Here is a 17,792-nt window from a genome sequence, read left to right as displayed (position 1 = left end):
GAAATGGCCTCTGAGGTTGTGGTACCCCATGCTTGAACCAGCTGCTGGCAGCATGTACCTGGTCAGAGGGATTCACTGGTGGAGTTGGCCGGAGGGTCCCTGACCTTCTTGTCAGGGAGCCACGATGGAGCAGAGCAGCAACAGAGCATTGCCTTCCTTCAGGGGTTCCAGGGGGGTTTAAGATTTCCAATCTTCCCCCTACCACGTGCACGCACATCCATGAGCCCCCTTGTCCCCAAGAATTGTTTTTCAAGTGGTTTTGGGTACTCACTGTCTTCCACTTGTTCATGCATCTTCCCATACTTCTCTTCACATAAAGAGAATTAACCCCAAGGAGCACGGAGGAAGTCTGAGCTAGAGCAGGAAAAGCTTTAGGTTATACCCTGACCAGTGAACTGTCCTCCATGCTCGGTCTGTAGAGCCAGGGGTGGATGACCTGTGTGCAAGGAAGCCAGTTGTGCAAACTGTGGTGAGTTGGCATTTTTTTTCCACATGGTGTTAATAGAGAGATTGTGTATGAAGCAGAAATCTTTATGGAAAAATTACTTCCCACAAAACAACTCTATTAGTTGCACACCAATATGTATGTATTTTTTTCCCCTGCCAAAGTACTCCTCTGACCTACCTATCACAACAGTAGACCTAGCAGATATACTGTAGTGGGCCTGTGCCCCTGGTACAAGGTTAGTTAACATGATCTTTTATGCATACAGAATCACAGAATCATATAGGTTGGAAAAGACCTTTAAGATCATCGAGTCCAACCATAAACCTAACACTGCCAAAACCACCACTACACCATGTCTCTAAGCACCTCATCCAAACGTCCTTTAAATACCTCCAGGGATGGTGACTCAACCACTTCCCTGGGCAGCCTGTTCCAATGCTTGATAACCCTCTCGGTGAAGAAAAATTTCCTAATATCCTGTCTAAACCTCCCCTGGCGCAACTTGAGGCCATTTCCTCTTGTCCTATCACTTGTTACCTGGGAGAAGAGACCAACCCCCACGTCTCTACAACCTCCTTTCAGGTAGTTGAAGAGAGCGATAAGGTCTCCCCTGAGCCTCCTTTTCTCCAGGCTAAACAGTCCCAGCTCCCTCAGCCGCTCCTCATAAGACTTCTGCTCCAGACCCTTCACCAGCTTCGTTGCCCTTCTCTGCACACGCTCCAGTACCTCAATATCCCTCTTGTAGTGGGGGGCCCAAAACTGAACACAGTATCCGAGGTGCGGCCTCACCAGTGCCGAGTACAGGGGCACGATCACTTCCCTAGTCCTGCTGGCCACGCTATTTCTGATACAAGCCAGGATGCCATTGGCTTTCTTGGCTACCTGGGCACACTGCTGGCTCATATTCAGCTGGCTGTCAACAAACACCCCCAGGTCCTTCTCTGCCAGGCAGCTTTCCAGCCACTCTTCCCCAAGCCTGTAGCGTTGCATGGGGTTGCTGTGGCCCAAGTGCAGGACCTTGCACTTGGCCTTGTTGAACCTCATACAATTGACCTCGGCCCATCGATCCAGCCTGTCCAGGTCCCTCTGCAGAGCCTTCCTACCCTCCAGCAGATCAACACTCCCACACAACTTGGTGTCGTCTGCAAACTTACTGAGAGTGCACTCGATCCCTTCGTCCAGATCATTGATAAAGATGTTAAACAGAACTGGCCCCAACACAGAGCCCTGGGGAACACCGCTTGTGACCGGCCGCCAACCGGAGTAAACTCCATTCACCACCACTCTTTGGGCCCGGCTGTCCAGCCAGTTCTTTACCCAGCGAAGAGTACACCCGTCCAAACCATGAGCAGCCAGTTTCACCAGGAGAATGCTGTGGGAGACCGTGTCAAAGGCTTTACTGAAGTCTAGATAGACAACATCCACAGCCTTTCCCTCATCCACTAGGTGGGTCACCTTGTCATAGAAGGAGATCAGGTTGGTCAAGCAGGACCTGCCTTTCCTGAACCCATGCTGGCTGGGCTTGATCCCTTGGTTATTCTCTACATGCCGTGTGATAGCACTCAGGATGATAATGTGATAGAAAATTATACATACAACTATAGTTTTCACAGTAGTTAGACTAGGTGACAGTCCAAATATAGAGTAGCCGTGGGAACTTTTTGGCCAAGAAGAAACATAGTAGGAGAAACCAAGTAATGACTTCCTTGATTCAGCTACTCGTGACCTGTGCGCAGCGGTGAGTCTCTGCAAGTAATGTACCAAATTCAAAAATTAAACCTATAGAAACAAGGGAGCTAAATTATGGCTTCATCATCATCTGCTATTATATTAGATCGGGGGAAAAGAAATCAGAAAACTCAAGATACATAAACTAAGGCATGTGACGAGCAGTGGCATTGTAGGTGTTGGGACAGCACCTTCTCCCTCAGGCAGAAGTCAGGCTGGACCTTTTGTGTGGGAGGGCAGAGATACCCAAAGGATCAAGAGCAGTTTGCAGCACTGGAAACGACTGACAGTATTAATGAAGGATGGATTAATATGGCAATATGAATTTTTGTGCTTCTACAGCAACAAAGATCAAGATGACATCCATTAAAGTTAATGGAGCTGTGCTCCTGTCAAACCTGTCCCAGAGGAAAGCTGTTGAAAGCTGTCGTGATTTGGGCCTGGAAAGGGGTAGCCTGATAAAGTAGAAGGGAATTTGCTAGAATTTTCCAGTTTAGTTTCAAGCAGGCATCGCCCTTGAGTTAATGTTTTATAAAGCACTGGGTGTGACATGGGGCTGTAGTAGGAACTGCTCGACAGCTTAGAAAAGAGCTACCCCTATCTTGCCTAGCTTTAGGGCAAGTGTCCTTTCAATACTGCAGAAGTCCTCCACGTAGGGTCTGTTTTTTGTTACACTGAATGTCTCTGTCGTCCCCCCGCCCCCCCCCCCAAACCCAACCCTAGCAGTCACAGATCTGCCTTATGCAGAAGCAGTAGTTAGCATTCCTAGTTAACACGTGTTAGAATTGTGTAGGAAGAAGAAAAAATACTTGGGGGTGGTCTTCCCAGATGTGCTGTGATCTGTGTAGTACATTCAGGTTTTTAAACAGCATTTCTGTCATATGATTTATATATTGTGGCAGAATTGGTGTCTTGTTTGTGTACCTGTTCTCTGTTTAATATCTGGTGGTGTCCACTGCCTCAGCTTCCAACAGTGGCCGTATTTTAGATTGGATTAAGGTACAGGTAACTTCATTGGGGAAATCTGAATGAGCATTTTCAGATATTCCTTTGAGAAAAATGGTTTGGTTTATTTCCTGAGCTATTTTTTCTATTTAGTTCATGTTAGTAAAAGCAACGTGATCACTAGGATCTAGAATTACCCAGGAGTTGATAGTCCTGAGGATTGATGACAGAGGAAGACGATGGGCCGCTCACCCAATGCTGGTTCATCTCCGATGAAATTTCACTCTCAACCCACCTCAAGGTGGATCGGAAATCCACCTCTACAGCTGGGAATCTCAGCAATTAAGTCAGAATCGAAATAACCATGTAGAATAAAAACAACCATGTAGGTGCTGCTTTCTTAGAATGCTTGAAGCTGGAGCTAAGAAGATAACTGAGATATCCTCCATTACCTAGTATTTAGTTTGAGAAACATTAGTTTACAGTTTACAGGATTTTTGCAACTTCTTTCTCTAACTGTTGACTTTGGTTTGGGTTTTTTGTTTTTTTTTTGTTTTTTTTTTTTTTTTTTTTTTAATCTTTGACATAGCTTGTGCTAGTATCCAGGCAGTTGATACCTGCATACAGTAACAGAGCTGGAATAATCTGAATAGTTTATTTCATCCCTCCTGTGCTCTAAAACAGGATGGACTTTAACCTGTGGCAGTCAAGGCTGAGGACTCTTTAAAGACCTCTGATGATGGAAACTGCAACCACCCAAGCAATCTAATTCTAGTACTTGACTGTCCTTGTGGTTAATGATTTTTTCTGATGCCTAGCCGGACTCTTTCTAGAGTTAAGCCCACCACTGCTCGTCCTACCAGTGTAGCTGTGGAGCTCAGAGTATTCCTTCTTTGCCATGGCACTGTAGATGATGTTTGGCATGTTTTTTATTTAGCGTCTAGGTGCCCCCCCTGCTGTTACATGTTTCCATTAAATTGCATCAAAATCTCTTAACGATTTTTAACAAATATTTTTAGAAAGAGCAATTCAGTCCTTTATCTAAATATAGCTTCTAGCTTTCACGTCTTTGAGAGAGGAGAGCACGTGAATCTTTGATCCGTGGCATTCCTCGTGATCACAGTGGTAGGAGTACTTTCCACACCTGGCAGAAATAAGTATGGTACAGAGAAATTTTTTAGACAGAAAGTTCAGATTTATAGAATAGACATGTGTTCTATTACGGATGAAGGATAAATCTTGGCATGTCCTTCAATAGAAAGGCAAGAGATACTAAAGAAAAATATGAAGCACAGGAAAATGAAGGTGTGGTGAGAAACTTTCTTCTTGGGGTGTGACTGAAGTACCACTTATCTCCTGTCTGATACTTCATATGTCAGTAAAAATAGAGAAGAGAGGCTCACCCATTGTCCCTGTTGATGACAGCAGAGCCAAATCTGTTCGTCCTTAGGTGTCTGAAATGGGAATGCAATGTAAATCAGCATATTTTATTATTATTATTTTTTTAAGACTTGATGTTTAACAAAAGACTTCTCCAAAAGTCACAGTGAGTCCAGATATGTTTGATGGAGTTATGCTTTTTTGTGGTGGTGGGTTTTTTTAACTGAGCCAGAAATAGCGTCATTACCAATGTTGCTGTGGTAATGGCACTTATAGCGATGTCTGGAAGTGCTGAAGAAATTTTTCTCAGAGGAACAACCACATTTTTCTTCCCCCCCCCCTAGTAATTGTTTCAATATTATGAGTTGATACGCTCATTTATCACTGAAATCATTATTAATGAGTGCTGTTTTTCTTTGTTACATTGCCATGGCAACCGGGTGACGTTTGAGTAGAATTATCTATTTCCAGATGGAGATCTTCATTCATAAGATTTGCCGACTGACAATTTTTGCAGTGTATTCAACTTAAAAATTCTTCCTCCCTTGCCCTTCCAAAGAGTTTCATGCTAGAGGCATTACTGCTTTCTGGTTTATATCCTGTGATGGATTTTGTGGTGGGTGTTACGCTTGACAATATTTCTGTCTTTTATTTGTGGTTCATTTATGTTGGTTTTCTTTTGATTCAATTGGGCTGCTTTTCTTCAACTTGGTATTTGCTGTGGCAGTCCTGTAAACCCGTTCCTCCCCCATTTGAGTTGTTGGAAATCTCTTTTTATAATGTAACACACAATGGAAGACAGTACTTGATTTTTACTTTTACAGGTGAAAAGAGCATAAAGATGTATTTCTCTTTATATATGATCTACCACTCTCTGAGTGATAGTGTCCTAAGATTTTTATCGTATTCACTACTCAGTTTTTAGTTTTCCACAGGAAAGAAGCATAAAGATGTTTCACTTTTGTTCATGTTTGATGTAAAAGTGTATTTAGGAAAAAGAAAAACGGTATTACTCTTGAGCAAGATAGAGCAAGGTAAATATGCATAGAACTTTGTACAATTTCCTTTATCCTGAACTTCTTACAGTGTTAAAGGCCTTGTTGACTGTCAGACTTGATTGACATCAAGTAGGACCTGATTAGCATTTTACAATTTCTCTGGGTTCATTTCTGATCGCTCAACCCAAAATATGTCAAAATGGTGTATTTAGTAGAAATCAAAAGGTAAAAATCAAAAGGTGACTTTAGCATCCTTCACTTCAATTCCAGGTGCACTCTTACCTTATCAAGCAAAACCTGGTTAGCAGTTTTTGCAAATACCTAAAGGTGTTACCTTTAGGGAAGGCATCGAAGGCCCATTCCTCCAACCCGTCTTTAATCTAATTTTCATATTCACTTAAAGCCATTAATGACCATACACCCCATGACACACTTTAAGGCCTGTCTGTTGCTTGAACATCCATTCTTTTGCATTTGCAGTGCTTTCATCCTGACAGTCACTTTAGAACAAGAACAATCTCATAAATAGCCCAGAATTTGTAGTTTCTGAACACCCCATCTTATATATATCTTATCTTTAGAAGATAACATTTATCTTCACCTAGTCAAAAAAGTCTGTATATAATTGTGCCCTCCCAATAATAACATAATATAGTGCAAGACCTGTCTTCTCCAAATACTTATTTGAATTTAGTTGCTGTATTTAGTATATTTGAAATAATGAATGTTGTCTTATCTGTGAAGAGCAAGGTGTTACGCATCAGACTCGTTTCTTCTCTGTTACACCAACTAGCAATGTCCTCCCTAGCCAAACTGCTTGCTACCACCTTCTCCTCCTTTGCACCCTTTGGTTGCACTTTTGGTTGACTGCTTATTGCGGTCAACAGTCTTGGCTGGGAACCTGCTAAATATTGACTGGTCCCATTGCTTTCAGGAATTGTTCTGCATTTCTCATGTCAGGTCTCTACTTGAACAGACTTGTGATGGGCCCATAAAAATGAAGAGATTTTACAGCTTAGCTCAATCCAAGGAAAAAAAATGGGAGTTCAACATGAATGTGAAGGGTAAAGTTTGTGTCATTGAGTACTGTAAATGCCAGAGGGAGACCTGCAAGCAAAATTTGGTGTTTCTCCTCAGATAGCAGGAAGGTTGCAGGTATAAATATTGACATTTTAGCTGTGATTCAGGTAGTTACTTGTATTTAAGCAGCCTAGTTCAATGGCTATTGAAATTAGTTAGAGGTGGGGTTTTTCCTCAGCGCATTAGCTAGTTCAGAAAGTGGATGTTTCCAGGTATCCCTCATCGTACCTTGGAAGCTGTAGTCAGCTGGATACTCCTTTTTCTTTCTGTGGCACTGTAATTACTTAGCTGTTTTTTTCCCCCTTTGAAAGTGGAATCATATCTATTTATACCTACCTCCAGCAAGTGACTACTCAATATGAGCTAATGTTGCCAATGTATTGTATTTGTGCTCCCTATTTTAAGGAAAATATTTTGCCTGTGATAGGAAATTATGAGAGCTTATGAACAATAATATTGCTTCAAACTTCACGTTGCTGATCCATTCCCTTCATCTCTGTGTGTATATGATAAAACAGTTGTTCATGGCTCAGTCCTCTCTTCTGCTGCCGTTAACTGAAATTAGGTTGATTGCTTGCTTTCCACAGGCCAGCGCTGTGTTTGCCTGTGTGTCTGATATTGGTACGTGCACTGCTTGCTCAAAACCCATTGGTTTGATGGAGTTGCTAGCTGCTTGGTACTCCTGTCTGTTAATCATTTATTTAGGCACTGAAACCTGAGTGTTTGCCACTCAGCCTGCTTCTTCCTTAATGTTCCTCATCCCCAAGAGGTAGTCTCTTGGCCTTTAAGGCAGGTTGTCAGCTTTAGATTGTGTCAAATTTACACTGCTTTTTGAGATACAAGTAGATTTCTCATGCCCAAACACATACCATATAATAGACCCATGACATTAATATTATTTTGTAAGACACTTTCTATTAAAAGAGTAATTCTACTAACATCTACAGAAGCAGGTGTCTTGTACTTTGACCTCCTGAATTTCTTTTATCTGTATTCTCCTAAGGAGAAGGTGGATTTCTCTGAAGTAAGACTTGCTAATTGGCATGGTGTATTCAACTTGTCCCAAAAATGTAATGAAAAATGACTGTTTTATTTTTGGAAACTTTCTTGCTGCTGCATGTCTCAGGCATGAGTTGTCCAGGCATCTGCACTTCTGGAGCTGGTAGGACAGAGGGAAGAGTAACTCCAACTGTGCTACGCTGCACAGATAATTGAATAGTTACTGTATTCATAAGTAAAGTATTGGAGGAAAGCACGTTTACTAACCCTGCTGTAAATATTTGTGAAAATTACACAAAAAATTTGTGCAAAATTTTTTGCTGTCATTACAGGGCTACTTGATGCATCTGGCAAGCAGTGCAGCATTTGAAGGATCTGTGCCCATGTTCAACATGAATTTAAAATTACACTTTTGAGAACTTTTGTTGATAATGATCTCTAAAAAGACTTGTGTGGAGCTGAAGCTGGAAAGGAAGCATAGCCTAGAAATTCACACAACCACAGAGTGGGAACAGGCTGCCCAGGCAGCTCAAGTATTCCTTAAATGTCCTGTGTCCGTGTTGTAATCCTTACCCTCGCCTGGCCTGACTCTGTCCACAAGTCCTCTAACACTTATTCTCTTTACGAATCCTACACAATTCAGGGAGATCTCTGCTGAAGTTAATAGCAAGAGGAGGTCTAAAGAAAACATTGGACTGATACTTGTTGAAGATGGTCACCTGACTAATAGGGATGAAGAAAAAGCAGAGGCATTCAATGCTTTTTTTGCCTCAGTCTTTAATAATACTGGTAGACCTTGGGCTGCCCAGTCCTCTAGTTGGATACTGTCCCTCACAGCATCCTTCTGGCTAAGTTGTACAACTGTGAGATGAGCAGGTACACGGTGCGCTGAGTGAAGGACTGGCTGAAGGGCAGAGCTCAAAGGGTTGTGGTGAATGGGGCTACATCTGGCTGGCAACTGGTCACAAGCTGTGTTCCTCAGGGCTCAGTCCTAGGGCTAGTGCTGTTCAGTATTTTTATCAATGATCTGGATGCAGGAGTTGAATGCACCAGTAGCAAGTTTGCTGATGATACCAAACTGGGAGGTGCTGTTGACTCTCTTGAGGGACAAGAGGCCCTGCAGAGGGATCTAGATTGATTGGAGCATTGGGCTATGATTAATAGGATGAAGTCCAAGTGCCAAGTGACAAGTCCAAGTGCCAGATTCTGCACCTAGGATAGGGTAATGCTGCGCACAGGTATAAACTGGGAGAGGAGTGGCTGGAGAGCAGCCCTGCAGAAAGGGATCTGGGGGTGCCAGATGGCTCAAGAGGAGCCAGCAGTGTACCCTGGTAGCCAAGAGGGCAAACCGCATCCTGGGGGGCATCAAACACAGCATGGCCAGCCGGTCAAGAGAGGTGGTTATCCCACTGTATTCAGTGTTGGTGCGGCCTCACCTTGAGTACTGTGTGCAGTTCTGGGCCCCACCATTTAAGAAGGATGTGAAGGTACTTGAATGCATCCAGAGGAGGGCAACAAAGCTGGTAACAGGGCTGGAAGGCATGTCCTATGAGGAGCAGCTAAGGACTTTGGTCTTGTCTAGTTTGGAGAAAAGGAGGCTGAGGGGTGACCTCATTGCTCTCTACAGCTTCCTGAGGAGGGGACGTGGAGAGGGAGGTGCTGATCTCTTCTCCCTGGTATCCAGTGATAGCACGTGTGGGAATGGTTCAGAGCTGTGCCAGGGGAGGTTTAGACTGGACATTAGAAAACGTTTCTTTGCCGAGAGGGTGGTCAAACACTGGAACAGGCTTCTTAGAGAGGTGGTCAATACCCCAAGCCTGTCAGTGTTTGAGAGGCATTTGGACAATGCCCTTAACAACATGCTTTAACTTTTGGTCAGTCCTGAATTGGTCAGGTGGTTGGACTAGATGATTGTTGTAGGTCCCTTCCAACTGAAATAGTCTATTCTATTCTATTTGCCTGGTAAAAGCAGCACAAATTTGTAAGTAGTAATGATGCAATAATTCCAAGTGTTGTCATGATGGTGATGATGAATATTGGGAAGCCAGGTACCAGCAAGTCCTCAGCTCAGACAGCTAAGCAGTGACGCCTGGCAACACTCTCTTACAGTCAGTTAGAGAAGAAATACAGAATTAAGCTTCCAACAAAAACCCTCCTTCCTGCCTTACCTCCATTCTATCAAACTGTATCAAACTTTCATATATAAATCTGATTATGTTGATTATCAGTCGTGGGCTCATCAATGCCCTGGTCCACTTGCTACAAACGTATAGTCCGCATAGGATGGTCTGCTGCCCGGGTGTGCGCTTGGTGTTTGATCACAATTAATCTCTTTGAATAAGCAGGAGACACATTTCAGAGGTTATTTTTGCCACTGAACATCAGGAGCTCCATACCTTACTCGTTTTTTAAAAGGCTGGGTTGAACATGCCTCTCTTTTTTAGTTAATGTGGACTAGCTGCAGGTTGTGCAAACTTCCTTTGTGCTATTTTCTCTTTCTCATGTTTTCCTATTCAAATCTGTACGTGCAACCATAGGAGTTTTATGCTTTTTGTGTGTGGGTTTTATTGCTAATCACAACAGAGATCATTGAAGGAGTGAGAAAAATGTAAGTTAGATATTGCAGTCAATCAAGTACTTCTAATTCCCAGGCTTTACTGTGTTCAGCCTTTTTGGTTTTATGCATTATCACCTCCAGACTACCTAAATTCCATTTAAAAAAGAAAAAAAAAATCAGAGTTGTTGTTCACATTTACCAATCTAATAATATTGTCTTAAATTCTTCTGTTTTGAGACTCTGCATCTCAGATGCTGCTATTTGATAAATTTACAGTTTTATTTAAACTCTATAATAAAAAAAAGCATATAGATACAGAGTAGGCCAAATGCAAAACCATGTTGTATTTAAAAAAACATGATTGTTTTTCAAAGTTAGGCTTATTTAACTTATATACTCTGTGGTTAATACTTTCCTGAAAACAAGCTTCCTTCTAAATAATTTTGATTTTTTTTTTTTTTTGATAATGCAGTAACCCAGAAAAATCCATTTGTGTTTTGTTTTTCCCTTAGCAAGTGAGATAAATTGCTTGAAAACCCAAACAAAAAGAATAAAGTTTGTGCGGTTTCTTTTAATTTGCTAAGGTTTTGCCTTTTATTCCCAGTGTACTGTGTCGCATTTCATTTTGTATTAACATTTTTCCACTTACGTGGGGTAAAGTTTCTCTTCTGCATTATATATCCTGGCTGGAGGAATATGGGTGCAAAACTCTGGGTGTTCTTCCAGTAGATTTACATGCTACAAAGATAACCAGAGGAAAAAGCGGTTGAGAAAAGGCAGTGTTGGTACTGCAAGCACTGCATTCACAGGCTAGAGAGAAGAATCACTTTTCCCAAAATTCCATCTTGTCCTACCAAAATAAAAAATCCCTTATTCAAGCTTTTGGTGAGGCTGTTTACTTCACTGTGGGATAGCACATGTATGCTAGACAATTTTTCTGTATTGGCACTGGAGCTGGGAATTTATTATTTGAAGAGCTGAAATGCCTAGCTGATCAATATTAAGGGCAAACCAGGAATCTTACTTTTCTTATTACTTATTTTCATGCTGGATTTCTGTCTGGGTAATGTTCATGTGCAGGAAAAATGGTTGTGGGTGGGGAGTGGGGAGAGGAAGATGCTCAGTATGGGGCCTTTTCTCCAGAAACCATTATATGACTGTGCATTGTGTATGTTTTGCTTTAGCTCCATTGAAACAGTGCAGGAAAAACAAAATAAAATAAAAAAAAAAAGCATTGGTTTTTGTTGTGGGGGTTTTTTTCCAGCTTTTAACTCAAATTTTAAATATTCTCTATCAGCATTGCTTTTCAAAAGAGATTTTCTCAATGTAAGGAACATCCATGAGCAGACTGCTTTCTGTAGTAACTACTGTACATTGCTTGTTTGCCCAATGATAATAAAAATCCAGGGAGGATGCAGGAGCAAAGAACTTGTTTGTACTGAACATGTTGTACAGAAAACCTAGGGATTTGAGGGAGAGTACATACTGAACATCCCCTGTTCGTGGTGCCGTGGCTATACTAGACCAGGGAGCTACTGAACAATTTCTGGAAGCTAGAACTGGAAATTCTTACTGAAGCTTCAGTCAGGAAAAACTTCCTTGGTATCAGTCACATTTAAGCCTTTGAAACTATATACATGTAATTTTTAGTTGCTTTGCTTAATTAGGGTCTTTTCTAGTCAGCTGTTTTGGTTTTAGTTTGTTTTTTTTCCCAGCTGCTGAACTACACTGGTTCAAAATTTTTTTTTCTTTTTTTTTTTTTTTTTCCTTGGTGCTCAGATGAGTATAGGATCAAACCAGTGGAAGAGGTCAAATACATGAAAAATGGGGGAGAAGATGATCAGAAAATAGCAGCCAGGAACCAAGAAAACTTGGTAAGGAATGAACTTATCGCTTATCTAATGAAATAACATGGCTCTGCTTTTGTAATGAAATATGCAACATGCAGCACATTCAAGCTACAGCTTACATGCGGCAAGAGGATTTTCTCAAAAATGTCATAACTCTGTGCGAAGCTTGCATAGAAGGTGCAAAATATGACTTTTTCCTGCTTGTCTTTCTGAATTAGGCTCTACTTGATCTTGGAGTGAGTGCTTCCACGATTATACTCACTCACCTCCTTTGCAGATCTGAACATACGCGTTTTGGAATGTATGTGTCTATATTGCAAACGAGTTGGTAGTAAACCAGCAGTGCACTGCCATTAAGAAAATTACTTATATAGATATTATTTGCTCTGTGCTTTCTGCTTTTACATATTTAAAAATTCACAGGGAAGGCAGTTTGGACTAGAAAAAGCAATATATTCGTAACACAGCAGTCGTAAGAATCATTTTGTGTGTGTTTCTTTTTCCCTGATTTGAGCACCTTGCCGGCTCATAGTTCCACTTACGGGAAGGAAATCTCGGGTAAACTCGTAGTACTACTTGAAATAACTAGGATGCTGTTGAAGTGGCTTAAAAATCACAGTTGAGTCACTTCTGGCAATTCTGAGAAGTTGTTTCCTCTCTTCTAAAGCTGAAGGAATGTCAATTTTGTAATTGACTGACTGGGGCTTTGCCCAGTTTAACTTTTTGAAGACATCTCACAGTTATAATAGTTGGGCGCAAAATTTCACGTCTGGTTCCACTCATTCATTGCAGCTTTTCTTCACATAGGATTGTTTGTTTTTTTCCCTCCTTCAGTAAGACCAAAGGGTATCAGCAGATTTCAGTGAAGCCATAACCGTTATCACCAGCTGAGGATTTGCCTTTTGCCATCATTGGGCAGCTGTACAAAAATTCACTGTTTGGGTTTTTTTCTTTTCCTGAAGATATAAGTGAGCTCCAGGCATCCTGGATACTTTATATTCCCTCTTCTAGACACACATGGTTGCGTTACACAATTACACATGCATTCCTGTAGCACATGGAAGAGCTTATTTTGCTGTGTGCTGTCCTTACCTCATTGCTCGAGCGGTGATTTAGCAGCACACAACACGATTTCTACTTCAGTATCCAGATTAGGTATTTGCCACTGCAGTTTTGCATTGCTGATGCTCCAGTGAACGGCGCAACTTCAGCTGGCAGCAGGATTTTGGGATTTTTTAGGGCATTAGAAACATTGCCCTAATGTGATGTTCTCACATCACCTTTTCTAGCAGCATCCGCAGTGTGTTCAGCATTATCGCCAATGTAAGCACGTTTGTTTTGAACTGGAAGAAGTGTTACTGGAAGAATTTTTTGCTCATTTTGGAGACCTCAGTGCTTTGTTGGTAAACAGAGAAAAAGGAAAAATGAGGACAATCCTCAGGGTTTTTTGATAAAAAATGGAAAAAGTCTAGCAGGTTAAATTTTAAACTAGCCTTCAGCTGTATTTAAATTAGAGTATTTGCAGAAGGTAACATGCCACTTGAATGACAATGAGGAAGAGCTCAGGAAAGCTTGGGTCTGCTGAGGTGACGGTCACTGAAGTTGTGTTCAAAACCAGATAGAGATATTTTGTACTTCCGTTAGCACCTGCTTTCTTGTAGCACCTAAGTGTTAGCCTGATTAAATTTAGGAAGAGACATTTCTACAGCACAGTGCTTATTATTTTATTATTGACGGGTCATGTTTGATGGGAGCAGTGGGTTTGTTCGGAAATATAACTTAATATGGAATTGGAGGGCCAGTATAGCTCTCTTCTCTGTCATATCTATCTGGAGAAAAAAAAAGACAACACAAGAAAGTCTTCAATCAGACAGGATGTATATACTTTAAAACAAAAACTGTCTTGCACACCAAAAAGACTTCATTCTCCTTTTCCTCATCTTACTATAAGGAGATTACATTGTCTGTAATGTATGCAGCTTTTTAATCCTGGGAATTGTCAGGTCCTCGTCACTCCTGGATCTTTTAATGGGGTTTCACTGTTCGAGTTCTCCTTAGTAAACATGTTTTAGTTCACTGCTTAGAAGATAGGTTAAGCTACCCATCAGTCAGGCTTTAGTTTTCTTAACGTGTGAAAAGTTGGCAAGCCCTTATATAATCCCATCTTCTCATCAGCCATTTCCAGGCAACAGAAATTTTAGGAACAAGAAAAGGCGGTGGGAGAATCAACCAGCCCTTTCCCCTCCTCTCTTGTTTCTTAATCCCACGTTTCTTTATCGTCACAGGGCTGCTAATTCACATCTCCTTCAGAAACACAGCCCAGATGAGATGTATAACCTGAATGTCATTATAGTTGGTTCCCTGGGAACTGCTGTGGTGTGGGTTATCTTATCCTGTGATACTTGTGCTTGAATTATGTTATTCAAATGCCATGGAATTTTTCAGTCCCCCATTATCATCATTGTTACTTTTTTGAGGTATTTTGAAGTCTTGCTTAAAAAAAAAAATCTCTGCTCAAGTGAAAATAAAACCGCTTCCCTTATAACTTAGGCTCTTTGATGTGGTGCCATCCCTGCCTTTGGTGTTGCAGTATTTCTGAGTCAGGGAAAAGAAGTCATGCAAGTAGATAAAGAGAATGGGAGGACACGGCAGACACTAGGCAAATTGTCATTTTGTACTGGGGTCCTGTGGTCAAGGTCCCAGGCTTTTATTCTGTTTAAAGAGAGAGCTGGAGATGGGCTGGTACAAGCATGGGTATCCCTGGGAGAGGGGAGGCTCTGTCAGTGAATCACCATCTTCTCAGCTTCAACTTGAGGCTTAAGCAGGGCTCAAAACTTGAGCAAGGTTGACATGGTGAAGCAGAAATACTCAGATGTATTGACAATGGGAATGGCTGTGCTAGGGCTGTATGCTGGGTGAAACAGAAGATGCTCCATGTGAAGACATTTTCTGGCAGAATCAAAGGCCTCCTTGAATTAAAATGTAAGCTTGGGCCGGGGGGGGCAGGGGGAATAAGAAAAGATTAAAAAGCCAAGCTTCTTTCAGACTCTGTCACAGTCAGTTACTGTTTTCCTGCAGTTCCCTTGTATCCATCAGCCTGATTCAGTTCTTTACCCAGGTTGTTTCTGCAGTTCTCCACTTGCTGCTGGGATCTCTCTGGTCCTGGTTTCACTTCTGGTACCTCTGGCTGCCAGCACCTTCCTGAGTCAGAGTTGCAGATTCTTTCACCTAGTAGATAGGTGAAAGAAGTAATTTGTACTGGTTTTCAAGACTATATATGTTTTTTAATCACAAGTGTTGGACTATATATATATTAAAAAAACATGAAAATTGTGCTAATTTTCAAATGAGATGTGATTATGCATAGAAGCTCATGACTGTGGTGTTATGCCCGGAGCTGAAGAAGCAGCTGTGATGGTTATTTGTACATTTGGAAGCAGAAGGGCTGGCTGCAGTGGTTTATTGGGGTCCTGGACTGACATGGCTGGGAAGGCAGGCGGGCTGGCTTTGCCCGCAGAGGATCAGGCTCCCTCAGGGTTGTTGGCTCAGGCAAAGCCGAGACAATGTCGTCTCCATGCACAGCTTGGTGCCAATGTACCAAGTGAGGTGATGAACCCCCATGTGTTTAAACCTCAACTCCCCATGGATCCACAGCAGCTCAGCAAAACCTTGCTGGGGCAGAGGTGAGCTCTCCTGCTTTTCCCCATCTTTTGTGGGGAGACTATGGGTTGTTAATTCAGTACTGAACAGTGTTTAAGGGTTTTATGATAAGCGTTCTCCAAAACAAAGAGAGTTTTACCAACTTTGAGTTTACCACTCAGCAGATCTGGATGGGGCCCTAAATATGAGCAAAAGCTAATCATGGCTAATATGTCACATACCTGGTTTTGTTACTTTAGAAAGCTAAAATGCTAAAAATCAGGAATTATTCATATTTTAAAAAGCTAAATCTATTCTAAAACATACCTCTTATGAGAAGGTATGACCGGAATAAATAACACATTTTACCATTTCTAAAGATCTATTAATTTTTTGTTTGGAAAGGACTCACTGTTTAGCACTACCACATCATGTTAAATATACAGAGTACAATCATAACAGCCTATTTAACATTCATAATAGGATGAATTTAATTGTCCTCATTTCCATACTCTTGCAGCACTTTCCATTGGCTTTCCATTGTAAAATTTTATTGCCAGAAAAGGTAAAATAAGAAGGTGTGGCGTATTCGTGCAGCTTAGCATTGCTTTGGCAAACTTGATGAGCTGTATCAGTTTTCCTCTGAGACGGTCTGTAATAGTACAGATGCCTCTGAAAATATGAAATCCCTAAAGTTACAATTTTTTTGTTAGATAGTTAACTTGATACTTACTGCAGTTCAGGTTTTGGATGTTTTTGTAACTTTTACTAATAGAAATCTTTTTCTGGTCTGCATTGGCACAAAGGGCTACTTGTTGGGATTTTTATGCTTTGTTATCCAAACCCTCAAAACAACTGGGCATAATCCTCTGTTTTGTCCTGAAGTTCCGTAGTGAAATTGCATGTTAGAACTTGAGATGAATTCCTGCTGGAGTTGGAAGAAAATTGTTTCTCTCCATTGCTCTTGCTATCTCTCACTCTGCCTTTAATAACACAAACAATGTTTTGCCTTTTTTTTTTCCAGTAAGTATAAATTTCCACTCCACTTACCTGCAAATGTAATTTTTGTCAGCCTTGTGTGCGCTGTTATTTCCTAACTATGTATCGGGCTTCTCAGCCCAGCCACTGTTCTCCACTTATCATTCAGCTCTGTAATACTTAGTATTGCAAAACCTCAGTATCCGTAGCTCTGTATTCAACACCAGTTATCAATTTCTGCAGTGATATGTTAAAAGTAGACAGTAGTGTCTGATAGATGAAGTGTATGAAATTAAAAGCCTAGCAGAAAATGAGGAATGAAACAACTGTAATAACTATATAAAATGTAATATGTGAAAGGGAAGCTACTGTGTATAATATAAATCTTTAAATAGGTATGCAAAATATGTATTATAGATACATCAATGATAAACATTTTGTGGTATGCAATGCAAATATTGGCATATGTCTGAATTCCAGATCAATTTAGGAAAATATCTTTTTAATTCTATTGCCAAGTTGCCCAATCTAGGCACTAAAAAAAATGAGAAGAAATAAGCTAGCTAAAAGAAATAAGCTAGCCATCACTCTCTGGGGTTAAATTTATTGGGGGTTTTTGTGGTGTTTTCCTTTATACATATGCAAAATACCACAAGTGCAAATTTCAGCATGGGAATACAATTGATTTGGTACTTTAAAGTAGTTTAAAGTTTACTTTGGTAGTTTAAAGCCACTGCTGCTTACTGTTGCTAGATAAGCTTTGAATTGCTGTGTTTTAAATGCATAACTCTATATATTTATCACAGCACTGTTGTAGTACATTGGTGAAGAACTTTGTAAAAATTAAAATTGGTGTCATATTAATGTATACTACAGTACTAATATTTCAGGCTGCAGTTTCCTAATTATTTATTTTAAACCATTTTGCAATGATAGCGTGTTTCGAAACACGCGATTTTAGGATGGAACTTGCTCATGCTCTGCTTATAAGGGGAAAGAAACCAGAAATGCCCCAGACCAGCAGCCCTCAAGCCCTTAGAAAGAAGAGGTTTTCTTGGGTTTTGTCTACCCTGAAGAGTTTTGGTGTGTTAAATCCTGTGTTGACCCCTCATTTGCTTTCAGTGCTGTATGCAGCATCATCCAGGAGACATTGTGCCACTGCTGGCGTGGTGTCAGCTCCAGGTATGAGT

General features: G+C 41.0%; 1 protein-coding gene across 2 annotated transcripts in view; it reads left to right on the top strand.

Annotated features, from left to right (window-relative positions):
• Positions 1 to 17,792, top strand: part of C7H1orf21 (chromosome 7 C1orf21 homolog) — a 129,412-nt gene that overhangs the window by 66,254 nt on the left and 45,366 nt on the right. For both annotated transcript variants that reach the window (XM_075507838.1, XM_075507837.1), the window contains exon 3: positions 11,915 to 12,009. In XM_075507838.1, the coding sequence (XP_075363953.1) occupies positions 11,915 to 12,009 (95 nt within the window). The remainder of the gene's footprint in view (positions 1 to 11,914; positions 12,010 to 17,792) is intronic.

The sequence above is a fragment of the Mycteria americana genome, chromosome 7, assembly GCF_035582795.1.
Source record: "Mycteria americana isolate JAX WOST 10 ecotype Jacksonville Zoo and Gardens chromosome 7, USCA_MyAme_1.0, whole genome shotgun sequence".
Lineage (NCBI taxonomy): Eukaryota > Metazoa > Chordata > Aves > Ciconiiformes > Ciconiidae > Mycteria > Mycteria americana.
The sequence above is the reverse complement of the archived record's forward strand: the minus strand, read 5'-3'. Positions and strand labels throughout refer to the sequence as shown.